Below are 23,668 nucleotides of genomic sequence, written 5' to 3'. Positions count from 1 at the left end.
CCCACCCCGTACCCCCCTGCCCCTGCCCCTCGGGAGGAAAACACACCTCCGCCCCTCCCCTCCCGAGCCAAACCTCCACTTCCGTCCTCCCAAGTTCTACCAACTCGTTCCCCAACCCCGCCCTCTGCCCCAGGTCCCCCAGCCCAGCCTGGGCAAGCTTCAGCAGCGCTACGCCCCAGTCGTCGTCCCACCCCGGCCAGGCCGCCTGGTGTCCAAAGAAGAGCTGTGGGGTGATATCCAGCGGTCCTGAGAGGAGTAGGTGCACTAGGAGGCGAAGGAGGGAGGAGAGGATGATCGATAGGAGGAAGAGGAGTTCGAGTAGCCCGCCGAGGAAGGAGAACACTGGGTATGCACGGGTTTGGATGTGCAGGACGAGGAGGAAGTGTGCTTGACCTAGGAGGCCGAAGAGTGCGCCGGGGAGGAGCTTCCGATTTGCCCATTTGCGAGAGAGGGAGAGGAGGTGTAGCGAGAGGAGGTGGGAGAGCGGAAGGAGGATCGTTAGTATTATATGGGGGTTGGGGCGGGGGTGAGGAGGGGACGGGGAGAGGGGGACGAGGGATGCATGGGTGTAGAGCAGGAGGCCGAATGGGAACTGCGAGTGCGGGAAAGGTTAGCTTAATGTTCGTTTGCTTACTTAGATAACGCAATACGTACGAGGTTAAACGACACTTCTCCCCCACCTCGACCCTCCATGTTTCCCAGAAAAGTCCCCCAGAGCATGGCAGCACACACGGACTTGTACGCACTCCAGCACACACTCTCGAAGGGCATCTTGTCGACCCACGCTGACAGCGCGCCACACGCTTGTATCACCAACCCCATTCCCGGTGCACCAGGTGCGGTAGTTCCAGTGCTGGACGGGGAAGGCGAGGGCCAGTACCCCGCTCCTTGAAGGGCGATAACGACCAGCACGACCCAGCTGCGGAGGAGGAAGAAGAGCGTGCCCGCACGCAGGATGAGGCGGGTCCTCAGCCTTCGGGGGTTGATGGGAAACGGCAGGGGGAGGAAGAGAGTCCACCAAGCTGGGGGGAATTGGCGTAGGGCACGACGAAGACGCGTACGGGGGATATGGAGGTTCTGGATGCGGTAGAGGAGGATTGGCTGCGGTGGGGTGAGTTGGAGAGGTGGTGAGGAGGAAGAGGACGTACCATGAGTATGTTGCTCAGCGCCCATTTGGACGTCCAGAATCCCACACCTGTGCTGGTTAACATATCCCTCGCTGCTCCCACTCCTGCTCCTGCTGCTACTCCTGCTGCTCCCCCTGCTTCTGTATCCCCAACAAGCCTTAGCACAGCACCCGCCGCAGTAGACGTCGACGAGTAGGTGTAGGTAGTGTTGAATGCGAGTCCGAGATTCGAAAGTGCGGATCTGGAGAGATGTTTGAGGAGTGATAAACCGGGTATTTGGGGGATTGATGAGATTGGGAAGAGGGAGAGAAGGGCGTGTGAGGAGGTGTTGGACATTGTACAGGAGGTGGTCGTCGCTGATATAGTCAATAATTCCAATTAGGAAATGATAGCAATCAGAGATGAGCTGATATCGAATGAAATAATTACTGCAATTGGCCTGCAATGAAGTATTTTCAAGTTAATAATCCACGGCGACGCTAACGAGGACATTCATTAATAATTATATTTACGCGCTGTACATTACACTCTGTTCCCTCGATCACACCGCAGACTGACGATCACGTACTGCCTTTATTTTATTACATTTCCGTTCTCCCCCCAATTGACTACTCTTTCAGTGTCGGATAAACGTACCACCCTCTCTCTCACTCCATAAAAAAGATAAATACACAGGCCAACCTCTGAAGTGCTGGTAACGTTCCTTTGACAGGTAACCCCATCCTTTCCTTCGTTAGTCGGAGGTGCTGGTCACTTCCCCCCTGCTCAAAAATGAAATTCCTCACACTTCTTCTTACATACCTTTTCGCCGCTCTCGCTCTTGCACTGGATGCAGCTGCCCAAGCGCCTGTGCGTCTTCTCCCCTGCGGAGTCAATCATACATGGAAAGTGACCATTCTCAGACGAAAGGCCGGTCTGCTACCCCCCCGGTCCGCACCTGGAAAGCAGTCGTACACGAAACCGTTCCACGACCTTGTCAAGATACACATCAAAGAGGGGAACTATCACCATGCCGCTGATGCATCAGAGAAATTAGCAGAGCAGCACAATCGAATCCGCGAGTCCTACAAGAAGGTGAACAAGCCGAGAAAAGCCGGTCAGATGCACGTTGCTGCACAGGATGCGCAGAAACAAAGCGTCATGCTGCGCGCCAAGGCTACCAAGCTTAAGGCGCAAGAGCACCCCTCGAAAAAAGCTAACGGCGTGAAATACCAGGCCGAGGACCAAATGTTACTTACGAACTCGAAGAGAACAATAAAAGAAGCTAACTTCGAGAATGCGCCTAAGAGTAGTTAGCTCCTTGACGAATAGGGCTTGTATGGGCTTGTAGTTGGTCTTGTTCAATTTTCCCTTTGTGACATGAATGATTTGAAGGGAAAGGCCAAAAAGGCTGACAAGAGACGCGGTGCAGAGAATCACCATGTTGCATCATTCAGCTTGTCCAATTCGATGGTGTGCTGAAGCGCTTTAGAGCGTGATGAAGAGAAGTAACCTGTGACCGATGCACAACACTACTGCCACTCTCAACAATACCACCACCATTCTACGCCTACAAACGATGCGTGCCGTCGTCCAGCGTGTGACTTCTGCATCAGTGACTGTGAACAACACTGTCATATCCCGCATCGGTCGCGGTATGCTCGTCCTCGTCGGCATTGCCGTCGGTGCGCGCCCAGTCCTTCGTTAGGGGATGTACCTGACTTGGGTGTAGGATAGACGACACCCCCTCCGACTCGGAATATCTCGTCAAGAAGATACTCGGGTTGAAGCTTTTCGACGGCCTGCCTCATCTTTCTGAATCTTCGAGCGTTGAGGCCGGACAGGAGGAGACCGAGGACCCAGAAGGTGCAGGAGGGCGCATGTGGAAGAGGAGCGTGGTCGATATTGAAGGAGATATACTCTGCGGTCCGTCCCTTCCAATCCAATTCTCGTCCTCTCCTACGTCTCCCAACTGGTGTTCTTCCCCTACTGACACGCACCCAGTATCCCAGTTCACCCTACTCGCCTCGACGACCAAAGGGTACAAACCGGATTTCCACTCTGCGATGCCCCCCTCGCACTCTCACACTTTCTACCACACCTTCCTCACCTCCCTGCGCGCTGCCTATGTGCCTGAGAAAGTGGGGGACGGACAGTTTGGGGCGAAGATGCTTGTTGGGGGAGAGAATGATGGACCTGTGACTGTTGTGCTGGATAGTCGCAAGTGGGAGTATGTGGATCGGCCACAGGGGAGGGGAAAGGGCAAGGGGTCCGCCTCGGGGTCGGGGTCGCCTGCAGAGAAGTCGAAAAGCAAAGGAATGTCGGGAGCGCGCACGCCCATCTCTGCTTCAACTCCTGCAGAGGGCGAGACTGACCTCTCCTCCCTCTCCCCTGACGACAACACCGTTCCTCGCAACCCAACATCTGAGCGGCGTACGACGTCCTCTCCAGGTCTGGTGGCATAGAGCAAAGATGTGGAGTATAGTTCGTTAGATCATCTCGATAATATGGTATTCTATACTCTATCCTGTCTATCCTGTCTTCTCGCCTGAGCTGTTCGCAAGTGCAAAGTGAACTCAGATGCAAGTACACCGCGATGCAGACTACAACATCCCCCCCACAACTCTCGCAAGCACCCTCGTGCCCCACCTTACCCTCCCCGCCGCGTCCAAATCCCGCTCGTCGACCCTCCTCCCCGCCTCCCACAACCCTTGCACCTCTCTCCCCAGGGCCTGCTGGAGCTCGCGCGAGCGGGTGGAGAGGAGAAAGGAAAGCTCGGTGTCCAGCTGCGCAGAGCGGGAATTGAGGTTCGTACTCCCGAACAAGGTTGCGTATGGCAGCTGTTCCCCAGCGACTGGGGAGAACCATAATCCTACTCACAACTTTTAGCAATTCCGCACTCCGTGGAGCGAAAACGGACCTTTAGCATGATATGTCCATCCTTCTTTTTCCCATTCATCAAGCCTCAAGACCTCTCCTTCCCCGGTCTGGTGGTCACCAGCCAATCCGGCTTTGCGAGCACGGGAAAGGAAGCGATGTTCGGCAATCGTGTAGGCTTCAGGCAGGCGGGAGGAGACTCCTGGGGAAGCGTAGAATCCGTTTGCCTATTTGGGATTAGCACGGTTAGGGAGGTGGTTATACGCAGAAGCGGAGAAACGCGCCTTTGGCCCTGCAGCGAGTATTCTAGTTGGGATCCTAGCTTTCAATATCGCCCGCTGGTACGGCTCATGCAACGCGAAGTACCCGCTCGTAAGGTCCAGTTTTCGCCCCTGGGATGCCGCTCCGCGTATGAGCAGAGGCAGGAGACGCTCTTCTTCGCGGATGTTGAAGATTCCTGCTTGGAGCACCGGACGGAGGTGGGTGTCTGCTTGCGTGTTGACTGATGGTGGTGGTGGGTGGGAGGACTGGAGTGCGAGAATGTCTCTCTCCGCGTGCTGAACTATGTGCGGGAACATGCATGCTGCGTTGGTCCATTCAAGTGCGTATTCACTCGGGCTATAAGCAGAAGACGACACCGAAGAAGTAGGCAACAGACGGAAGGAATATTGCGCGAAGGTGTGAAGAAACCGCAGACAGTACGCTGCCAGATCCGGCTGGCTGGAGAAATGTAGATAGCGGTCTTGCCGGTCGGTAAAATAGCTCGTGTTGAGATTCGCCCTGGTCTGTGTAAGCTTGTGTGCAGGAAGCAAGTGAGGAGCGTACCCGCTGAACATGACCTCGTCATCTACTCCGTACATTTTCGCATGCCATGTCCCCCAGCCTTCGTCGAACCTTCTCGGGACAAGACGTTCCATCAGCCCGCGCAGCTTGGGGGACTTGAACATCCGCACTTCGCATCGATCGGGAAAGGCACGCAGGAGGGGGAGGAGCAGATGAGCGGTCGACGGTCCGGGGCGGGTTGATCGACGCAGGTCGAGCAAGAGAGAGAGTCGTACTTCGGAATTGAGGGAGAGAGAACGGTGGAGTGTCTCTATCTGGTTGGTGTTAATTTTGCTCCAGATGTAAATGGGGACGTACAAGCTCTGTCTCCTCTGTACCGATGTACAACGACGATAAGAAGATACGCCGCCTTGCTCGCTTTACCATGTCCTACTTTACATCAGATACCCGTGTGGAAGGTGCAGTAATGGCGTACAAGCAGCGCCTTGTAGAACTGGCGAGGCTCTGAAAGGATAGTGACATCTTTCGAGGAGAGCGAGAACGTCGGATGAGCTTTTGCAAAAACTTCTGCAAGATGGGAGACCTTTCTTCTAAGTAAACAAGTACAGGGCTTGACAGGTTTGAATATGGTTGTAGGTCGTCCAGAATAAAAAGCAAGTCGCATTTGAGTATGAAGAAGATGCTGGTGAAAGTTCCTCCCCATCCTGAGGCACATCTAATATGAACAACACGTGATAGGGATTTTTAGCGGTAAATAGTGTGACAGAGTAAACACAGTAGCAATACAGATAGAATGAGAATAATAGATGCTACCACAAACACACGGACAAGAAGTTATATAGGAGCACACGCCGCATTCATTGGGGCACGTCCATTTGGCCCTGCATCGGCACTTGCATCTGGACATGACCGCCGGTGGGGACGGCCGGATCGCTCGCCGTCCCTTTGCTCTTCTTCGGTCTTCCTCTCGGCCTCTTGGGGTTCGACTCTCCAGTCTCGCCATTCCTCCCTGTGCCATCCGGCAAGGTCCCAGCAGTGATGCCCTCAAAACTCAGCTCTCCAGTTCCAGGCACCGCCCCTGCATCCCCATGCTTTTTGGGTCTTCCGCGCTTCCGTTGCTGCGAACCAGATGCAAGTTGAGGCTGGGCAGCACGCCGCTTCTCTTCGAGTATTATGGCTGCTTTCTCGTTCAACGTGTCCTGCAAGCTGGGGAGAGGTGGAAGCTCGAGCTCCTGACGCAATGCGTCGACTGTTCCGCGCGACGGAGCGTAGTCTCCGTCGGTTACGGTCGTGATGGTAGTTTGATATTCTTGGATGCTGCGGTGCAACTTAGTCCTATATACAGGCAAGATAAAACTGTGAGGAAGGAACGAACCTTCGACCGAGGTTCGCTTCAGCCAGATCGACCCTCTCCCTATCGAGATTGACCTCCTTCAGTGCCTCCAACAGCCGCTCACGCTCGCTCTCAAGCCAATTCTTCTCGGATCGGACATCTTGAAGCGCCTTCTGCTTTTCCTCGAGAGAGGCTTGCGCGTTGACGATATCGGCGGTGTGAATCTGCAGTGCAAGGGTGTGTTTCCTGTCAAATGTTAATATGTGTATGAGTGATTGACAAGGACAGAATAGATGAAGTGATATGAGATACATACTTGAGTTCCGCCGTTTTGGCAAGCTTGAGAAGTTGTTGACTCCAGTCTGTGCCAGGAACAGCAACTATTGGCCCTTGCGACTCGGGGTCCGGCACCGATGTCAGATAACTCGGCCCCATCGTCTTCGATGATGACGCTTTTGGCGCCATAATTGGATTGGTGAACAGAATTCCTTTCTTTCTAGATGAATTACTGTGTATGTTGATTGTGGTTCTGTTGGATTAACAGCGCCGGGGACGTCCTGGACGATGGACGATGTTGAACAGCGGCGAGGCGGGTCGAAGCGGTAAAAGTAGAAAATCGCTCCTTGCTTCCGGGGTCTTGCAGTACGGGGTCCATCAACAACGCCACATTGGACCCTTACACCGCGTCTGCTCGCTGTCCCCTAGCTCGTGAGAGTAGGGTTCTTACCCGGGTCGACTCGGGATCAAAACGCTGGCAGTAGAAAGGCTATGGTAACTCCATGGAAACTTGTTACTTTCCTCATTTGTATTTAGATTCCGTGTCATTCTTGCATTAGAGCTAGGGTCTTGCCGGCGCTCAGCACGACCTTTCCTCTAGTCTGCAAACACTTCCTCATCGTCTTTAACACTCGTTGGCACCATCAATGTCCCGTGTATTCATCAACACCAGCATGGGTGACATAGAAGTCGAGCTGTACACCCAACACGCGCCCAAAACTTGTCGAAACTTCTCTGAGCTCGCCAAACGCGGGTACTATGATGGCACAATCTTCCACCGTATCATCGCGGACTTCATGGTGCAAGGTGGGGATCCGACAGGAACGGGCAGGGGAGGGACGAGTATTTTTGGAGAAAAGTTGTGAGTATTTTTGGGACTGATTGTCATCTGCAAGGAGAAGTGACGCTGAGGCATTGCAAGGGGACAGTGAAGACGAGATACACCCGGAGCTGCGGTTTGTTGGTGCAGGGATACTCGCCATGGCCAACTCCGGACCGAACAGCAATAGTCGGTGCACGTGCTCTTTCGCTGAATAGGAAAAGTTGACATGTGACCCAGGCTCCCAATTCTTTCTCACGCTCGCCCCAACTCCGTATCTCGACGGCAAGCACACCATTTTTGGTAAGTGGGTAGAAAAAGCGTCGCCGCCGACCCCACCCCCGCTTGTTCGTCCCATCGCTGACCCGCTCCGATGCAGGTCGCGTAAGCAAGGGCATCCGTGTACTCCAGAGGCTCGGCGCGGTCGCGACAGACCGGAACGACCGGTAAGCTCTCTTCCAACCCCGTCCCTTCCTTCTTCCTCGTGGCTCGGCCTACTCCTTTCACGTTGCCGGACCGAAAGACACGGCTGTTTTTGCTGATGCTTTTGGGGTGATTCCACAGGCCGAGAGAAGAGGTCAAGATATACAAAGCCGGCATCGTATCAGATGAAGAGATTTAGGGTGATGACGAGGTGATAGATTTGGGGATCAACCGAGTCGGCACGGGTAGGTTTGCATGGCGTTACTGTGTAAATACTAAATATAACGGCATTAACTCCGACTCCGCTGTTAAGCTGTCATGCCTCGCCGGGAGCGGCGCGATGCCGCCGATCGGCTTGGTGAGTTCACGGAGTACGATGCAAGCTGTGGTCCAGAGCTAGACCCAACTGTCCAAGGATACGACTGACGCTTGCTAAACCCTTTCCTGTGACGTTTCTCCGCTGGTGAAGAATGACAGGCTTGTCCGGAATGTCCCTCGGAAGAATTCATGAAAGAAATCAAGGCCGCGCACGGATGTTCATTTGGCACCGCCCCTGCTTAACAAGGAAATCGAGGGCGCTTCTCCACGCTGTAACTCCGTGCCAAACGGGCGCTTGGCTGCGACGCGTGGCCACCGGAATGAGGCCCAGTCATCTGCCCCTCGTTCCTGTCGTGCTTCAATAGTCTTCTGCCTCTCCCGATTGGCGCACTGGCCTCGCTATACACGGCAGGTCCGACAACACCGGTCTTGCTGCTTCGTATGCTGTACCTCAAGACATCCACCACTCATCGCCGGAGGAAGAGGGTCGTAACGGGATGACGAATTACAGCCTGTCCGGCTCGGCCGGCCTGCAAATTGTCTTTCGCCGCGAGGTCAAGGGGCCAAACAAAGTCGCCCATATATCTCCTCATTCCAAGGACAAATGACCTGCCCATCCCGCTTTCCCGCCCCACATTGTGCTGTACTGCCTTTCTACCATACAATTTACTAGCAGGATGGTCCGCTCACTCGCTATTGTGTTCTTCCTGCTCTTCTCCGCGCTCTGTGGCTCAGTCTCTGCGGCATCGCTCGAACGCGCTAAGCGTCTCACCAATGCGGCCCGGTTCCAAGCGGGCCTCCCGCCCCTCCCACCGTCGAAGCGAGAGTCGGGCGTCCAGCCTCGGTGGAGTAGCTCTGCTCCGTACGTCCGCTTCGCATCTCCTACCAAATTGCCTCTGACCTAGATCCCACGGATAGTAACTCCTGCCCTGGCAAGACGTACGTCTCCATCTGGAAGTCCGGCCAGAAGTTTGCCCATCTCGGGAAGCACGTCAACGCCACCACGGGCAGGTTCGACGTCATCACCACTGCTCCCAACCAGGGCTCGTATCTCGAAGTACAGACAACCTTCGACAGCGCCGCGCATGATTTCAAGCTGACGAACACGGACTCGACCTACTCGTACCTCGGACTTGCGGATCCCACCAACGGCAGCATCTCCGAGCTGGGGTATGCGTACTTGGTCGCCACAGCCCAGAGTAAGTCATCTACATCTAGAAACGTTCATTGCTAACGATTGAGGGTAGCTGCTGCTGGTGCAAAGCCCACCAAGGTCGGCGACTCCCGCACTGCGTCCAACCCCGATTCTGTCTCCGAGTCCGCCATCTGGTCCGTCACCTCCACCAAAGGCTTCTACCCCATCTTCGTCAACTCGGACGGTACGAAGACTAGCGGGCAAGGAGTGGTCAAGCAGCTTTCAAGCGGATACGAAATCGAGTTCGTCGGCGACTGGGAGCTGTTCAGCCAAAGCTCGGCTGGCAAGGACTTTGACAAAGCAGACTTCTACATCGAATGCGCCTGGTAATCCCCAATCCTCGATCCCCCATCAAATTCGTTCTTCTAATGGATGCCTCAAATGGACTAACGTACTTACGCTCTCTACGCTAACCTCTAGTGACGCTCGCTTTGACGTCGGAAACAACGGACTACTATGTATATAGGTAGCACTAATGGGTTGTAGTAGACCCAACGACCCCCTGAAATGAACGGATTTTGGTTTTTATTATCAGACTGTGCTTCTACATAGACATTGCTCCATAAATGGATGGAGTGGATTAGCGAGATTGTTCGCGATTGCCGTCATAAGGATATGAGTGAGAGCGCAACTTTGCCTACATCAGCCAGATCACGTCGTTCCCGGAAAAGTTGAAGAGACTTCGCATAAGTTACATTCTCCGGGTGTGTCTGACTCCGATCAGAGCTAGTTCCCTCGGTCTCGGAGAGGACATGCTTGAAGTAGGAATAGACATCACGGCCAAGATAGATACTTGGCAGGATCTGATTCGCTTAACTCTGGGAGAAGCGGAGAACCAAAGAAGAAGCTAATAGGAAGCGTTTCCATGCGCGTCTTCAAGGGCGAAGAGGCGGCTGAGCAGACAATGTACGGGCGAATAATGCTGGACGAAACAGAGCAATGTTCCCACTCTCACGATCTTCTAGCCTTTCAGGATGTCGGTAGGAGGTTCAACCGAGCTGTGGCTGTCAGTATTGTGCTCTAGGACTTTATAAACCAGAGGTTGCGAGATCGGACATGCTCAGGCGGGAGAGCAGTCGCCCCGCGCCTCCCTGACGAAGCTTAAGGACGCCCCCATACCCGATCGGGTCAGGCAGCGATCTTTCCGTGAACACCTAAGCCAAGCAGAAGCAGCCCAGGAGTGGCAGAAGTCGTCGTACACCTGGAGTTGGGGGGGACAATGTCCGGATCTCTGGGGAGGCAGGGATGGGGCAGCGCGAGCGAAAGATGAGGTTAGATCAGTTGGGTGCGAAACCGAGCTACATACATGCAATGTAAGGAAAGATGACGGCCTTCAATCGAGGGTTATGAGAATGTGCGGTGTTGGCGATCTGAAGGGTGGAAAGGTCAAATACGAGAATCGGCACACGAACGCGCAAGGCCTAACCGTGCAGTCATAGGCTGCAATGTATTACATACATGTACGACAGGGAACGAGAGAACGCGGCAAACTTAAGCAAACTGACGGAAGCGAGAACAAGGGGAACGCACAGAACCCAGTCCAGTCCATTCTACTCGTCGCACGTATACGTTGTTGAAGAAGTCAAAGCACCGATACACCGGGGGCAAGGTCCAGCTCTGCTGCCCGACTCCCAACTCCCACAGTAAGGGCAGGCACAGCTCCCATCTCCTATCTCCCCCTTCCAAACTCCACTCCTCTTGAGGGAGCGAAGCGCTCACCCTTCCCCCACTCCCACTCCCTGCCCCGCCCCCGCCCCCGCGCCACCCAGCTCTCCTCCAGCCGGGGGAACAGGAGCAAAAAGCACGCTTTCCCCGCCCGGGGCTGTGCTTGGAAGTGCGCTCGATGTGCCTGTTTTGCGTCAGCTTTGGTCTCGTCATAGGAGTGAATAAACGAGGGAGGAAGGAGCAGGAGAACAACAGCACGACGGAAGCGAGCAAAGCCCCAAAGACCGATATCCAAAACCCAAAAGGACCAACTCACCCTCCTCCTCCCCCACGCCAGGCTCCTCATTCTTCCTCCTCGAATTCCTCTTCGCCCACCTCAAGCCACAAGCGTTACACAGCGTCTTCGCCCCCAAGGGTCCTTTTCTCCATTCTGGGGAATCGGTACGGCCGCACATGACGCATACGTACGTTTTCTGTTTTTCTCTGTCGGCGGTGCTGTGGGTATTGGTGTGGGTACTGATGTTGGGGTTGCTGGGGTTGGGGTTGGAGGAGTTGGTAGTCCTCTTTACCCGCTTGCGTTCCCCTTCCAACCCAGTAGGGGGCTCATCCCGTTTCACCCCCGCAGAAACTCCACCCGGCTCGAGGTAAAGAGCGTTATACGGCCGTTCCCTGCTGGTACTGTTGTTGCTGGTAGTGGGGGAAGAGAGGGAAGCGAGCCGTTGTCTGAGGTGTTCGTTTTCTATTTTGAGGTCGAGGAAGGAGTCAAGGCTGTGAGGAGGGTTAGCCAGGAGTGGGGAGAGGGGAAACAGTCGATAGTCAAGGAGAAGCGAAGGGGGACGACGGACGATGCGAGAAAGGAAGAAAGAAGAGAAGGTAGGATAAGGACGTACAGAGCCGCCGGCTTGGAAGGGTACGGTCTAGCCATTGCAAAAAAACACTGATATCCCGCATACTCCCCTCCTCCCGTGCCTGTCCCCGCCCCACCTCCCGCCGCTCCCGTGCCTGTCGTCCCACTGCCCTCTTCTCCCGCGCCCACACTAGCGCCCTCCCCCTCCTTCAGCCCCATAAAATACGGATGTCCCCTGACCTCAAACAACGGCGTCCGGTCGTCTTTTGCCCTAAAGCGGGTGTAGGCTGCCAGCTCGGACCGGGTGGTGATCGCGTGGTGGATGTGGGCGAAAAAGGGCTGGATGTCGTCTTCTGTTTTGGGGACATCGTTCGGCGTAGGATCGTATGATCGATGATCGTATAGCGCACATAACAGGACGACGGCGCATAGCACACCGAACCAAAGCAGAAAAGAACAGAGCAGAACCGGATCAACTCAAGCGCGTATAGTAGATAAACGGACGTACGATGCAACAAATGGACCAAATTTCTTTCCACGACTTCCTCCGCCTCCCAACCCAGGTACTCCCTCACGCACCCACTGACAAAGACGACGTTCCCCCGGGGAGAGAAGACGAACTGAATCGTCCCGCTGAGCTGGGAGAGAAGGAGGCCACTCCAGCCTTTACGTTTTGTAAAGTCATAGATGTGGGGAGTTTCTTTGTCTTTGTCTTTCTCCTTCTCCTTTTCTTTTTCTTTTTCTTTGCTGGTTGCGGGTGTGTTGTTGGGGTTGGAGTTGGCGCTCATACTCCCAGGAGTAGGCTTTTCCTTCCCCTCTGATGAGTTCATCCCCTTCTTTGTAGTGGAGTTGACAGTAGGATGAAGAGGAAGAGTAGGCAAGTCTGCCATTCCAAAAGGTACGTTGACGTTGTAGGCCATTCAGAGTTGAGTGAAGTGACAAAAGGGTTATTAATTAAAGGTCGATCTCATCCGCATCACAGTCATCGGAATTACGGCGGAGGCATCGGTGGGTTGCACATATCGGGCAGGGCTTAACACCGACGGGAATCCGGGCAACATTTACACCTTGTATGATTGCTACTACTTTACCACGCCAAAAGAATCAAAATATTACCCCTCACAGCACATAAATAAATGATACAGTTAGACAGTTGAACACATCTTTACCTACTGTCTACTACCTGCCAGTGCTCTACCGAGGGAACGACGTTCTCGCCCACAGAGCTCAAACGCACAAACACGCAGAAAAGAGGAAAGGTGAAAGATGAAAGATGAAAGACGGAAGATGAAAAGAGAGATAAACACACATGCTCATGGGCTGGCATATGATCACCACCCGGCCTTGCCCCTGCCCCACCTGCACCTGTCACCTGTCACCTGTCGTTGTCAGACCCTTAGACAGAACACTTATCCCTTCCCACCTGCCCATTGTCATTAACCTCCCCCGCCTAGCCCCACCCAGCCCTAGCCCTAGTCAGGGCCAGCCCTGGCTTGGCAGCGCCCCCTCCGATCGGTGAAAGGGAAGGCTAGCGGAAGCGAAAAAGTGCGGAGTTTTGGTTCGTGGCATTTTTGGTTGGTAGGGGGTTGCGCTGGTGGTTGGATGCTTCGATCGGGAGGGTTGCGCTAGGGGTGGTGATATACCTGAGTTGGGTAGGGTAGGGTCGATAGGGTCGCATCCCGCTGCCAAAAGAACGGACCCAGGGGCAGCAATAATAGAGCAACCAAGAGCACGCAAGCATCCTACTCCTCCCTCTTCGCCCTCGCCCTCGCCGACGCCGACCGCGTGCTCATCCCTGACGGCGCCCCCGCCCCCGCTGCGGCAGCGGCAGCAGCAGGAATGACCTTATTCCCGATATCTCTCTCCAATTTCCCTTCTTCCATGCTCAACTTCCAGTGTCTGCCCAACCAATTCTTGAACTCCTCGTTAATCCCCAGCCATTCCGCGTTCCTCACCAGCCCGCCCCAGGTCACTCGGCCCTCGCGCATCGCCTCCTCCAGATGGGGCAGCGCTGCAGGGCCAAAGTACATCCATTCCAGGATTTGGGGAAATGAGTCCGGGTCGGGGAGGTCGATGTGTATCCTGGGGTTTGCCGCGTTGGACAGGGAGAGCTGGAACGGGTCCGCAGGGCGGGGCAGGAAACGGTAGGCCGCGGTAGGGTTGGGGAGGTCTTTTGTCGGAGGACCGGTTTTGTCTAGCGAGCTGTAGAGGTATCGGATAAGCGCGCATTGGGTGAGGAGGTACTCTTTGTGCACGTGGTAGGTGATAGACTCGTCTTCCACTTTGTCGTCGTCGGCTCGGCGCGGGCGGTCGGAGGGTGTACTGGGGCGGCGAGAGCCGGAGGGACCGGGGGGAGGGTACGGCGCCCAGTAGTCGCCTGGGTAGGGGGAGGGCGGGTAGGGCGTGAAGTCGGGCTTGAGCGCGTAGGGGGATTCCCGGGACTTGGTGGGCGACCCGCCGGAAGAAAGTGAGGGGAACGCAGGGGGAACACTGTCGCTCCTCTCTCTGTCTCTTTCTCTTTCGGGGGAAGCGGGTGCAGGCTCGGGCGAGTCTTCCTGCGATGGGCGTTTCCTGCGCAGCTCCTTTTTTTGGGGGAAGGTCGGCTCCGACGGGGAGTATCGTGCCGAGTCTGGAGAGGGCGACCGGCGGTCTCTTCGGTGCATTGGAGGCCGGTGGTGTTCTCGTGGGGGGTAGTCGTATTCCCGCATAGGGGGGCCATAGGGGTACATCGGCTGAGGAGGCCAGTATGGGTATCCGTACGGTGCTGGTGGGCCCCAGTAGGGGGACATGCGCGGGTCGGGGGGGAATTGACGGTAGGGCTCTCGCGGCGGGCTGGGGCGACGGTTGTTTGACGCCCGAGGGATGGGTTGCGATGGTTGTCGTTTGCCCGAGCCAGGGGAGGGGATCACTGGTGATGATGAGTTGGAGCTTGACCTCCCGATAGAAAGAAACGCGAAAAACGCACCTAGGACCATGTTTGCATTCGCCTCGTTGCGCCAAAAGAGATGGGCGTTCTTCTGCAGGCGTTCGATGACAGACTGAAGTGACTGTCCTCGCAGCCGATCTGGCAAGTACCAAGTGAGGGCGTTACTGTCCACCCTCCCCTTGCCTTTCTCGACCGATATCGCTCGTTCTACCTCGGTCTCGTCGTCTGCCCCTCTCCTGGCTTGGTCCCCCATCGTGGTAGGGATGAAGCCGTAACTAGGGTATGGGGCTTGACGCGGTGGGTCGTGTGATCGATCGTTGTTGCGGTTTGGTCGAGCGTCCATATCAACATCGTCCTCGTCGTTGCGGGACATGATATGAACTGGGTAGGTAACCTGTCGAGGGGGAGGAGGAGGGGGGGGGTGGTGGTGGTAGAGGGACAAGGAGGCGGTCGAGGACAAAGATGGATTGTTTCTGTCGCGGTTTACAATATTTCCGCGCTGTTGAGTGGCGGTGACGGATACAGACTGTCCTCTTCCTTGTCCTTGTTCAAAGTAGATTTCACTCTTCATTAATTGGTCATCATCTTCAGAGTCGGGCTCAGGCGTCCACGGTCGATAAGGCATAACGTCGTCAATCGAGGTGTTCTGTTTGGATGGTGTGGAGAGACTTCGTTCAGGGGGTAAAGGATATGGTTCATATACCTTTTCAAATCGTCCCGGCCAGTGAATGAAGCACAAAACGGGACCAGGAACTGGCCTTGTTGACAGGGCTTGCTTGAGTTTATGTTCTTTCTTGTCCTCGTTGCGGGCCTGGTTACAACGTCGCAAAAAGGAGATCTCATAGACTTTGCGGCCAAATACGTGTCGAGGATGTTTAGTACGTACAAGAAGAAGGGAGATACGAGTCGAAGAGGTAGTACATTCGTCCGTCCCTCCGTCCGTCCTCGTGCTGACAATCGCGGCACCTGACTGAAATAGGGGTACTTTTCTGGTTTGGCTTTGTTGGGGAGGGAGAGGGAAACGGCGGACCGCTGATCCCCCTCGGATCGCCCGCGGGACGTAACAGAAAAGAAAACAAACTAATTAATGTTTTGCGGGCGTACATTCCATCGGACCCAATTTATCAGGGCACGCTATATCGATGCTCCAACCTTTGTATCGATCCACCAACCCTGGAAAAAAGACTTGGTACAGAGTTTGGTTAGCGTCTAGAGAGGTTGCTTCTGAAGCCATTCAGCTGACTGATGTATGGGAATGCCGTCTAACTCTGTTCAAGTTTGCTGACAATCGCACTCATGTTCACGGCTATTCAAGGTACAATTCAACAAAGCATTCATTCTCCGGCAACCCGGTCCATGCTCCTTCGGCAGACCAACAGCATCCAATCACCTTCACCCACTCACCTTGCCCCTCGACGTGGCGGTTCTTGTTGGCGATTCTTCTAACTGAAGCAGTCTACACCTCCCGGATCAGGATCTCTCAGTTCTTGAGAGCAAAGCACTCACGGATATCGAAGGAAAGGAACGACTCGCCATTACTGGCGCCAAAACATTCCCCATCAGATTGAAGGTCGCTCACAGGTACGACAAGCTTGCTGCCGGTATACTGTTGTCTCGTAAGTCCCGGGACCCGTATCTGAAGAGAAAGCAGACGTCAGACCCCGTCCAGAGGATGACTTCGCAGTCTCCGTCGGTTTTGATCAGCTTGAACGAAGCGCGCGGACCGGGGACTTCAAGCGAGGCGTGCACGTCAACCTCAGCCGACTCCTGCGGGGAGTCGGGGAAACTCACAGTTGTTAGCGTTCGCTCCGACGTTCCCGACTTGGATGTACTCTTCGTACGTCTGGCAGCCTGATAAACGTCAGCCGTCGGTCGTTGCAATTGGGGGATGACGTACTGGTACCGGCGAAAGTGTCCATCCCGAAGTAGGCGCGCTTGATCGGTGTGGCCTTGGTCACCAAGAGGACAAGGGAAAGCGACGCGAGGAGCAAGATGGCGAAGTGCATTGTGAGTGAGCTTGTTACTTGCCTATCGAGAGAGTGTTGATTGCGTCGTAGGATTGGCAGCAACTCGCCGGCTTATATATGGTTTGAAGACATCTTAGTTGTGCCCCCAGCTCAGCAGCCCAGTGCTCCGACTCGACTCCAAGCCTAAGCCTGACCACCTTCGACCTTTCTTCCCCGTTCAAAGGGACGGATCATTCCGAATGAGCGAACTGTCAACATGTGTCCCAATCTTTGTGTTTGAGGTGGGATACAACGTGTGCAGTCTGGTACTGGTAGCGAAGAGTCTCTTCTCAAGGAGAAAGAGGTATTGCATGAATGGATACTATCATGATACTCTTGGCATTACGTCATTGAAAATACAATACTGTGATTTGCTTACAGAATTGGTGCCGTGCGTTCGTAACTTTTGGTATGCGCGAAGGCGGGGACACATGTATACCAAAGCGGAAACCCGAAAGGCTACCGTATTGGCTATTTGCCAGCGTCGTAATGGTTACCCCATCCAACCCAGGCCGCAAACCATGCCAAGACCGCCGGGAGTGAAGATCCAGGACTAGCTCATTATGATGGGGTGAGTCGACCATTATGAAGGTACTCGGCGCATCCTGGCCGGCCCTAAATCTGCGAAGTGGAGGGGTTCGCTTCAACCCGTTGTCTCGTGAAGACACGTGAATTTTGGCATTCATACATTCACGAGTAAACCTCGTTCACATATCCCTGCAGTATCGAACACTCTGGTTTGTCATGGATGGCATAGGCTTGCTCTATCTGTATTGCGCTGGCACTAAACTATAATGTATCAGAATGCTTGGTTATTCTCGAATCATGTTTCAAGATTATCCAACCGCCTTAATTATAAGTCACGACAGTGCGACAGATCTCTTGACTTGCCACTCACGCTTCAAGTTATCCTTCTGTTTATCGTTGTTGATACGGTTGCACTCGAGCTTGCCTCCGCTTCCGTTTGGATTACCCGTCAACTTTGTGAAACCGTGCTTCAACAATCGGGGATGGCTTCGGCGAAATGTTCTCGGTGGCGACAATCTGGGACATTCCTACCTCCAGTGCAGTTGAAGCCCCTCCAACACACAAAAACATTTATAGTTACGATCACCATTGCAAGTACAATTGTCAGAGTACGCTTGCGCTAGCCATGCAACCCTCGGAAGAACGGCTGACCATATGCAGATGCCATCATACAGTCAGAATACCCTATCGTCCGAGTTTTCTTGTACACGACACGCCTAGCTGAAGCAGTCTACGCCGGTTATGTTAGGAGCTGTTCTTTTCGTTATGGAAGAAAACTCACGGATGTCGAAGGAGAGGAACGATTCGCCGTTGCTAGCACCGAAGCATTCGCCAACACTAGTGGGGCAGACCGTACTCGGGGTTAAGAAAGTGTCCATGCCGAAGTTAGTACGCTTCACAGCGGCCGCCTGCACCTTGAAAGGCACAACAGAGAGCATAGCGACGAGAGCAGCGAAGAATCGCATTGTGAGTATCGATCGGGTTGCTTGCTGGTCAAGGTCACAGACGAGCTCGCTGACTAGGTTCAGCCCTTGATCACTCTCCTCATATACCTTTTCGGCTGCCATTTGGTCTCCGTTGCTCGCTGGTCAAATTGGTGCCACAAAACGCCACTAGTGCCCCGATCAGTAAGCTTGCCATCTCTAGTCCGTAATGGATGAATATCACTCGATCTCTCGCTCCAAATCGAGAGCGATTTTCTCGTCTGAATTGCCGTCCCGGAGAGTGACAGATTCAGCGCCGGGCTGGGGTGGAACCACAAACACATGTCCCATGGAGGACCATTGATACAAAGTCAAGCCATCATCATGGAGAAATCGTCTACATTCTGACCATGTGCTTCATTTATTCGTATGTGAGTAATGCCGACTGGGTCGAGGGCACCGCTGAGAGAAGACACCGCATGTGCGGCGTCGGGCATAAAGATAACGTAACTTTTTTGATTCTATAAATTGCTTAGGTGCTTATATGGATCACAGGCAATGGAAATTGCTTACTATGAGCACGGAATTAATCCGTATTGCACTTGCCGAAGGTGCTGTCGATTGATGAATCAGACCAAGAAGCCAAAATATCGTTGCAAAGAAATGATATTGGGAGGGGTACTGTATTCGGGAGGTAGACAATATTGCATTTGAATGCGCAACTCACTAACGGGTGTTCACATCGATGGTCTGGAAAAGGCCTATGGACAGATCTCAATATCGCGATACCATGTGGAGAACAGTACAATATACATACATCGCGCAAAGTTAGACAGTTCATATTCAACCAGCAGGTCCCGTACCCAAATTAGTCGTGACTGTTAATCAGGCACGCTTGATCTCTCTATATGATTCGTGATGTACAGATTAGAGAGGCCGCATATTCAATGCTGCCGAAGTGTAAGAAGCAACGGCCCGGGGCACACGATCATGCACAGCCGCTCTGGGTTGCTCCGTTTACTGGATGTCTGTTAGTCTCCTCTTCCAGTCGAGATGTGGATCAGCTTTTCCGCCACCAACTGTCTTCATAATGCAGTCATATTGGTGTTCAACACTGGCCACGGATCCACTGCAACTAATGTGCCCCCTTCACCGAGAACATCCTTCAGTTAGCTGAGTCACGCGTCCACAACGATTCGAGCCTCCGCAGTTTAGTATACCATTGATGGTTGCAACAGCCATTACCACTACAAGTTGTTAAGGTAGGTTCGCACTAGCTATGCTACCACGGAAGAAAGGATGACCACATGCAGATGCCACGATACAGCCAAACTGACTTATCGCCCGATGTGATTCGCTTAGCTGAAGCAGACTGTACAACCTCCGTCAACAGCTCTCTCCAGCCCTTTCTGGACCAATTTACTTACGAATGTCGAAAGACTGGAAGGTAACCTCAAGAGGAGACGTAAAATGGACTCACAGCCAAGCGAACTCTGTGCCCTCCCTTGGATATGTGGCATGCAGTGAATATCCACTATGTAGGACAGTGGAAGGATACCACTAATGTACTAGTCAGACCCGCGAAGCACCCCGTTGTGCCCACATATGCGGTACTTTTGTTGCTATGTCCCGCGAGCCGTTCAATTTGCGTCAAACGCCCAGGTCAGTGCCACTCCTTTGTCTCGGTTACATCTTACTCCTTAACAAACTCACATCTGCCTTTGCTTTCGCCTACTTCAAGCTCTTAGGATCCTCCTCGCTCAACCAAATTTGACGATTACGTACCTGTCTTTCATGAATCGCGATTCTTGCAGCGCCAACGGCAATTGGCTTTCCCAAATGCATGCGAAGAGCTGCGACCAACCCCGTTGATGGATTACGACCTCGCGTTTTACGACCTGTCTGTGGGTTGGCTTGGATCGATCTGGATGCCAAGCCGTGCTTTCTGGAGTTTTTCCACTAACGCGGTCTCTTCTACACAATCCAACTCATCGCACATGACCTCATTCTCGAACCTGCACACAGGCGAGCTGCTCGGCGCTCAACGCCCCGGTTGGAGGTGCATCCTTGGAGATTTATACTCCCTCAGACGGCCATCTCACTTTGTGTGGATCCGCAAGGCGGGGCCAAGGAATCACATGGAGCTGCCGACCGTCTTCTCTCTGTTAGTCTATAAAACCTCGCTCCAAAGCAGCGTAATCTGCAGGGGAACTTGAGCTCTCTTCAGCCAACAGTCGCCTCTTCATCAGCTCCACATCGACTCGACAATCTAAATGATGTACTTCGCTGCCATCCTCGCTACTGTCCTCGTCGCCCTGCCCGTGGCTGTCAAGAGCCAGGTGCTGACTTTCTACGCATACCCCCAGACTAGTATGTTCAGGCATTTATTTATCATGGTGGGTACCTGACCCTGATGATCTGAAGACTGTTAGGGCGGTGAACAAGAAGAATGGCAGGGGGCTGGTCCTGGTCGTCATGTTGGGAACTTCGAGGCGCCGAGGTACTCCTTCAGTATCTGTATGTAAAGTTCGTTGTTGATTGACCTGTGTTTCACACTTCCATGCGACCAGGTCAAACTGACCACAGGTGCTACCTCGAGATCTACGAGGGTCTGAACCAGGGAGGTGGCTCCGTCCAGCTTTGGGGCGACCAGCCCGGCGACGGCACTTGCAGCTGGACCAGCCCCGACTACGGCTACTGGAGCTTGTCCATCAACTGCAACTAGTAAGTGTTGTGCTAAACCAATCGCATATGTCGCTAACTGGATGCGTTGCGCAGGGCGCGCTACCAATTGCTTCAGGTGCTACTAGAAAGGTTGTTCGAACCCGGTAGCTCCATTGTCTGCTGTGTGTCCAACTTAGGCAGTCAAAGCTCGTGTTATGCAATGTTGTTGTTCTGTTCGCGTGTCCCGCAGAGATCTATTCCGATGTACGGCCTGCATGTTTATCTTTCATAAGCCGCTTCGGACATCGCAGAGAGCCACTTTTCGGGAAGCGTGGAAGCCGGAAAAGAAACACGTTGGTAAGGCGACGCCGTAACATGACACGTAATGCGGGGTTACAGCTTCTCCATATCAATCAACACATCGGTAGCCACTTTGCAGTCGTACAACACATCCAGCGGATTGGGAAAAAAAAAGGAATGGAATTACAAACAAGCTCTTCCTCATGAATCAGGCAAAGCCGTTCTTCTTTTATGTACGTCGTAAGCTTTTCTTCAGCAAAAAAATGGATGCAGGAGGAGCCAGTGGTAGTTTGGGGAATCACTCGAATTTCCTTTTCGTCTTGCGTATCACCAGTGCGCCACGCACGGGTGCGTGACTCGGGTGCCTTTCTGCCGCTTCCTCCTCCGCGCCTCCAAAGAAAGGTACCAGTACGAACGTTTAGGAAGACTTGATGTCCTCCTTCTGCCCTTCAGGGCTTGTCTCGGCCTAATGATCACGCGTGTCAGAGACGTCAACCGCCTTGAAGAAGGGATTCCGGTACCTGATGAACATCCTTCTCGACCTGCCTCTCGTGGGTCTCGTCGGTCTTCTCCTCACCGCCTTCCTCGCTGCTCTCCTCCTCTGTCTCTGCCTCCTCGCCCACAGACTTGATGATCACGTAGTGCTCCGAAGCAACGGTCTCGCCATCAATGGCCTCGACCTCACCCTGGTAACTGCCCTCAATGCGTCCGGGCGTGCCGCGCTGGCGCTCAGCTATCTCCTCGACCTTGTGCGAGCGAGGGGAGGATCCGGTCCAAGCGCCGAAGAAGTTCATACCGACGAGGGTGGAGATCATGCTAAGGAGCAACGTCAGCCTTGTGCTAGCCTTTGACGCGGAACGAGCTAGCTCACCAAACACCGATGAGGATGGACAGGTAGAATCGGTACTGGCTGAACCACCTTGGTGTCCAACCGGCGTTGGTCGCCTGGAGGTCTGCATACCACTGTCTCACTCAATCAGCACGGTAATGTTTGTTAGACGCCCAGATATCGTACCATCGCGGTGAAACCGAACCATTGGAGTGCGAGGGCAAAGGTAGGCTCAAACGCAAGCGTGCTCCAGCCGAATGCGACTGGAGCCACACCGAGAAGCAAACGCTTGTAGCCTTTCTCGCCGCCGTATTGCGCAATCTCCATGCCCCAATGGAGGGCACCAAGGAAGGAGAGCAAGACGGCGCCGTAGGTTACTTGGAGGTGGGCACACCCGTTCAGGATCGCCATTGCAGTTTCCGGTGAGACGGTGACGCCTTCAAGAGCACCAGAGAAAGCCAACCCGGCTTGACGAGCGTAGTAGAGCGTTGCCGCAGCTGTACCGATGTAGGGGGCAGCACCTAGCGGATTGAGATATCAAGGTGAACATTCGGCAAAACACTGGGATAGAAGACGCACCAATGAGACCAGTATACAGCACCGGCTTCGGGACCTCTGCGGCGATGTTCCTGGTAATGGATGCCTATTAGAGGCTCATCAACAGCACATCCTCTGTCAAGGAGGAAGACCAGAGGCATACAAAGTCTTCGATCATCTCCTCCTCTCCACCTGAGATGCTTGAGGCATGTGTTTCGCGGCTCACAGATGCAGGGTCACCACCGGCGATGGTGCGAGCGATGTCACTTGCCACTGTACAGGAGAGGAGAATCAGAATTTGTCGTGGGTAAACATTCACTCTGCGAACCAGCGCGAGCCTCCTTTCTTGCGCTGCTCATCTGTGCCAAGCCTCAGAACAATAACAACAGACGGAGACAGGAGAGTAACACACAGCGGGCAGTAGTTCCTCTGCGGGGCGAGCGTCTGAGACGGGCTTGGCGGGTCCTTTGCTGTCTGCAAAGTGGCGAGCGAAGCTAAGCTGGTACGAGAGCACTGCAGGAGGGGTGATGCGTGCGACTGAGATCCGTCAGCGTGCCTACTCCGGGAGTTGTAATAGATATATGCGCACCTCGCATGCCTACGGTCTGTGAGGGATTATGCACCAGTCAGCCTCCCTCTAGTAGCGTCAATACAGCAGGTATGACACGTACCGGAGTGACCCTGCGCAGAGCTGGGCCAGCACGAAGCAGACCAAGTCTAGCGATAGGAATCATTGTTGGGTAGGTAGGCGTACGCCGGGTGTTGAAGAATGGATGGTGGGCAGAGGAGGAGGAGGAGGAGGAGGAGGAGGACAAGGTAAGGGAGCGACAAAGACGGAGTCCTTCAGAGGGGGGCGGGGGCTCAGAGCGGCAGAGATGCCTCTTTCGGGCAACTTTCGGAGCCTCTGATCCCGTCGTATCCCGACGTCATATGGGCAAGTAGTGGCAGTGCAAAACAACGCAATATGATCCCGTGGCCGCTACAGCACGGCGCCTCTTTCCCGTGGTCGGACCCTGACAGTATTTTTTTGACTTTTTGAGATGGTACGTCGGCGTAAATACCTCACATATTTGAACATGTTCTAATCATTTACATTCAACGATTAGATACGACGACAAGTTCGCGAGCGTCGCGAATATCTCTACCGAAAGGCACAGGAATCACAGGAACGCCAGACATGGGAGCGCAAGCAAAAACTCAAAGATGCGCTCGCGGCAGGAAAGCTCGTCCCAGGAGAGATGAGGAAGGATGCAGAGAAGCTGGGAAAGGATCTGATGTTCGATCAGTCGCAGACAGGTAAGTACTTGGTAGT

General features: G+C 54.0%; 13 protein-coding genes across 13 annotated transcripts; 5 read left to right on the top strand and 8 right to left on the bottom strand.

Moving 5' to 3' along the window:
* Window positions 1–529: 529 nt before the first annotated feature.
* DACRYDRAFT_23072 (uncharacterized protein) lies at window positions 530–1,371 on the bottom strand (the record flags this gene model as incomplete). The annotated part of the gene is made up of 3 exons (XM_040773082.1): window positions 1,149–1,371; window positions 655–1,101; window positions 530–592 (listed from the first exon to the last, which is right to left on the bottom strand). Coding segments are annotated over exons 1-2 (295 nt in total), but the record flags the coding sequence as incomplete, so codon positions are not given.
* Window positions 1,372–1,898: 527 nt separating this feature from the next.
* DACRYDRAFT_108766 (uncharacterized protein) lies at window positions 1,899–2,423 on the top strand (the record flags this gene model as incomplete). The annotated part of the gene is made up of 1 exon (XM_040768728.1): window positions 1,899–2,423. One exon carries the CDS (start codon window positions 1,899–1,901, stop codon window positions 2,421–2,423), a length of 525 nt encoding a protein of 174 aa, XP_040627596.1.
* A 262-nt stretch (window positions 2,424–2,685) lies between these two features.
* DACRYDRAFT_108765 (uncharacterized protein) lies at window positions 2,686–3,571 on the top strand (the record flags this gene model as incomplete). Its single annotated transcript, XM_040768727.1, has 2 exons — window positions 2,686–2,791; window positions 2,844–3,571. The coding sequence occupies 2 exons, from the start codon at window positions 2,686–2,688 to the stop codon at window positions 3,569–3,571; spliced, it is 834 nt and encodes a 277-aa protein (XP_040627595.1).
* Window positions 3,572–3,709: 138 nt separating this feature from the next.
* Window positions 3,710–5,430, bottom strand: DACRYDRAFT_89660 (uncharacterized protein; the record flags this gene model as incomplete). The annotated part of the gene is made up of 6 exons (XM_040776929.1): window positions 3,710–3,978; window positions 4,027–4,210; window positions 4,268–4,763; window positions 4,809–5,080; window positions 5,124–5,195; window positions 5,242–5,430. 6 exons carry the CDS (start codon window positions 5,428–5,430, stop codon window positions 3,710–3,712), a joined length of 1,482 nt encoding a protein of 493 aa, XP_040627594.1.
* Window positions 5,431–5,623: 193 nt separating this feature from the next.
* On the bottom strand, window positions 5,624–6,534 carry DACRYDRAFT_54164 (uncharacterized protein; the record flags this gene model as incomplete). The annotated part of the gene is made up of 3 exons (XM_040775235.1): window positions 5,624–6,083; window positions 6,142–6,345; window positions 6,416–6,534. The coding sequence occupies 3 exons, from the start codon at window positions 6,532–6,534 to the stop codon at window positions 5,624–5,626; spliced, it is 783 nt and encodes a 260-aa protein (XP_040627593.1).
* A 488-nt stretch (window positions 6,535–7,022) lies between these two features.
* On the top strand, window positions 7,023–7,817 carry DACRYDRAFT_89658 (uncharacterized protein; the record flags this gene model as incomplete). The annotated part of the gene is made up of 5 exons (XM_040776928.1): window positions 7,023–7,237; window positions 7,305–7,384; window positions 7,436–7,498; window positions 7,575–7,641; window positions 7,760–7,817. 5 exons carry the CDS (start codon window positions 7,023–7,025, stop codon window positions 7,815–7,817), a joined length of 483 nt encoding a protein of 160 aa, XP_040627592.1.
* A 750-nt stretch (window positions 7,818–8,567) lies between these two features.
* DACRYDRAFT_23069 (uncharacterized protein) lies at window positions 8,568–9,644 on the top strand. The gene is made up of 3 exons (XM_040773081.1): window positions 8,568–8,798; window positions 8,855–9,135; window positions 9,184–9,644. The coding sequence occupies exons 1-3, from the start codon at window positions 8,614–8,616 to the stop codon at window positions 9,459–9,461; spliced, it is 744 nt and encodes a 247-aa protein (XP_040627591.1). The 5' UTR covers window positions 8,568–8,613; the 3' UTR covers window positions 9,462–9,644.
* Window positions 9,645–10,846: 1,202 nt separating this feature from the next.
* DACRYDRAFT_117132 (uncharacterized protein) lies at window positions 10,847–12,563 on the bottom strand (the record flags this gene model as incomplete). Its single annotated transcript, XM_040770326.1, has 4 exons — window positions 10,847–10,980; window positions 11,113–11,564; window positions 11,687–11,996; window positions 12,152–12,563. 4 exons carry the CDS (start codon window positions 12,561–12,563, stop codon window positions 10,847–10,849), a joined length of 1,308 nt encoding a protein of 435 aa, XP_040627590.1.
* Window positions 12,564–13,174: 611 nt separating this feature from the next.
* DACRYDRAFT_117131 (uncharacterized protein) lies at window positions 13,175–14,950 on the bottom strand. The gene is made up of 2 exons (XM_040770325.1): window positions 14,609–14,950; window positions 13,175–14,551 (listed from the first exon to the last, which is right to left on the bottom strand). The coding sequence occupies exons 1-2, from the start codon at window positions 14,940–14,942 to the stop codon at window positions 13,386–13,388; spliced, it is 1,500 nt and encodes a 499-aa protein (XP_040627589.1). The 5' UTR covers window positions 14,943–14,950; the 3' UTR covers window positions 13,175–13,385.
* A 902-nt stretch (window positions 14,951–15,852) lies between these two features.
* On the bottom strand, window positions 15,853–16,744 carry DACRYDRAFT_23068 (uncharacterized protein). Its single transcript, XM_040773080.1, has 5 exons — window positions 16,467–16,744; window positions 16,361–16,420; window positions 16,223–16,299; window positions 16,076–16,175; window positions 15,853–16,025 (listed from the first exon to the last, which is right to left on the bottom strand). The coding sequence occupies exons 1-5, from the start codon at window positions 16,573–16,575 to the stop codon at window positions 16,012–16,014; spliced, it is 360 nt and encodes a 119-aa protein (XP_040627588.1). The 5' UTR covers window positions 16,576–16,744; the 3' UTR covers window positions 15,853–16,011.
* Window positions 16,745–17,819: 1,075 nt separating this feature from the next.
* DACRYDRAFT_108757 (uncharacterized protein) lies at window positions 17,820–18,170 on the bottom strand (the record flags this gene model as incomplete). The annotated part of the gene is made up of 2 exons (XM_040768726.1): window positions 17,820–17,833; window positions 17,885–18,170. The coding sequence occupies 2 exons, from the start codon at window positions 18,168–18,170 to the stop codon at window positions 17,820–17,822; spliced, it is 300 nt and encodes a 99-aa protein (XP_040627587.1).
* A 2,132-nt stretch (window positions 18,171–20,302) lies between these two features.
* Window positions 20,303–20,751, top strand: DACRYDRAFT_108756 (uncharacterized protein; the record flags this gene model as incomplete). The annotated part of the gene is made up of 3 exons (XM_040768725.1): window positions 20,303–20,422; window positions 20,459–20,543; window positions 20,597–20,751. 3 exons carry the CDS (start codon window positions 20,303–20,305, stop codon window positions 20,749–20,751), a joined length of 360 nt encoding a protein of 119 aa, XP_040627586.1.
* A 367-nt stretch (window positions 20,752–21,118) lies between these two features.
* Window positions 21,119–23,169, bottom strand: DACRYDRAFT_23067 (uncharacterized protein). The gene is made up of 10 exons (XM_040773079.1): window positions 23,028–23,169; window positions 22,946–22,961; window positions 22,769–22,893; window positions 22,685–22,715; window positions 22,520–22,629; window positions 22,399–22,462; window positions 22,006–22,340; window positions 21,862–21,953; window positions 21,512–21,806; window positions 21,119–21,456 (listed from the first exon to the last, which is right to left on the bottom strand). Exons 1-10 carry the CDS (start codon window positions 23,088–23,090, stop codon window positions 21,409–21,411), a joined length of 1,179 nt encoding a protein of 392 aa, XP_040627585.1. The 5' UTR covers window positions 23,091–23,169; the 3' UTR covers window positions 21,119–21,408.
* Window positions 23,170–23,668: the final 499 nt, after the last annotated feature.

The sequence above is a fragment of the Dacryopinax primogenitus genome, assembly GCF_000292625.1.
Source record: "Dacryopinax primogenitus strain DJM-731 SS1 chromosome Unknown DACRYscaffold_12, whole genome shotgun sequence".
Taxonomy (NCBI): Eukaryota; Fungi; Basidiomycota; class Dacrymycetes; order Dacrymycetales; family Dacrymycetaceae; genus Dacryopinax; species Dacryopinax primogenitus.
Note: the sequence above shows the minus strand (reverse complement) of the source record. Positions and strands in the feature narration are given on the sequence as shown.

What these genes read in the sequence shown, in the direction of transcription:
- DACRYDRAFT_23069 (XM_040773081.1), top strand. Translation starts at nt 8,614, where the DNA reads ATGGTCCGCTCACTCGCTATTGTGTTCTTCCTGCTCTTCTCCGCGCTC. An exon ending in CGGTGGAGTAGCTCTGCTCC is followed by an intron (nt 8,799 to 8,854) that starts GTACGTCCGCTT and finishes TCCCACGGATAG; the next exon opens with TAACTCCTGCCCTGGCAAGA. An exon ending in CTTGGTCGCCACAGCCCAGA is followed by an intron (nt 9,136 to 9,183) that starts GTAAGTCATCTA and finishes GATTGAGGGTAG; the next exon opens with CTGCTGCTGGTGCAAAGCCC.
- DACRYDRAFT_117131 (XM_040770325.1), bottom strand. Translation starts at nt 14,942, where the DNA reads ATGTCCCGCAACGACGAGGACGATGTTGATATGGACGCTCGACCAAAC. An exon ending in GAATGCAAACATGGTCCTAG is followed by an intron (nt 14,552 to 14,608) that starts GTGCGTTTTTCG and finishes CATCATCACCAG; the next exon opens with TGATCCCCTCCCCTGGCTCG.
- DACRYDRAFT_23068 (XM_040773080.1), bottom strand. Translation starts at nt 16,575, where the DNA reads ATGCACTTCGCCATCTTGCTCCTCGCGTCGCTTTCCCTTGTCCTCTTG. An exon ending in GGACACTTTCGCCGGTACCA is followed by an intron (nt 16,421 to 16,466) that starts GTACGTCATCCC and finishes GACGTTTATCAG; the next exon opens with GCTGCCAGACGTACGAAGAG. An exon ending in CGGAGCGAACGCTAACAACT is followed by an intron (nt 16,300 to 16,360) that starts GTGAGTTTCCCC and finishes CCTCGCTTGAAG; the next exon opens with TCCCCGGTCCGCGCGCTTCG.
- DACRYDRAFT_23067 (XM_040773079.1), bottom strand. Translation starts at nt 23,090, where the DNA reads ATGATTCCTATCGCTAGACTTGGTCTGCTTCGTGCTGGCCCAGCTCTG. An exon ending in AGGAGATGATCGAAGACTTT is followed by an intron (nt 22,463 to 22,519) that starts GTATGCCTCTGG and finishes AGCCTCTAATAG; the next exon opens with GCATCCATTACCAGGAACAT. An exon ending in GGTTCGGTTTCACCGCGATG is followed by an intron (nt 21,954 to 22,005) that starts GTACGATATCTG and finishes TGAGTGAGACAG; the next exon opens with TGGTATGCAGACCTCCAGGC.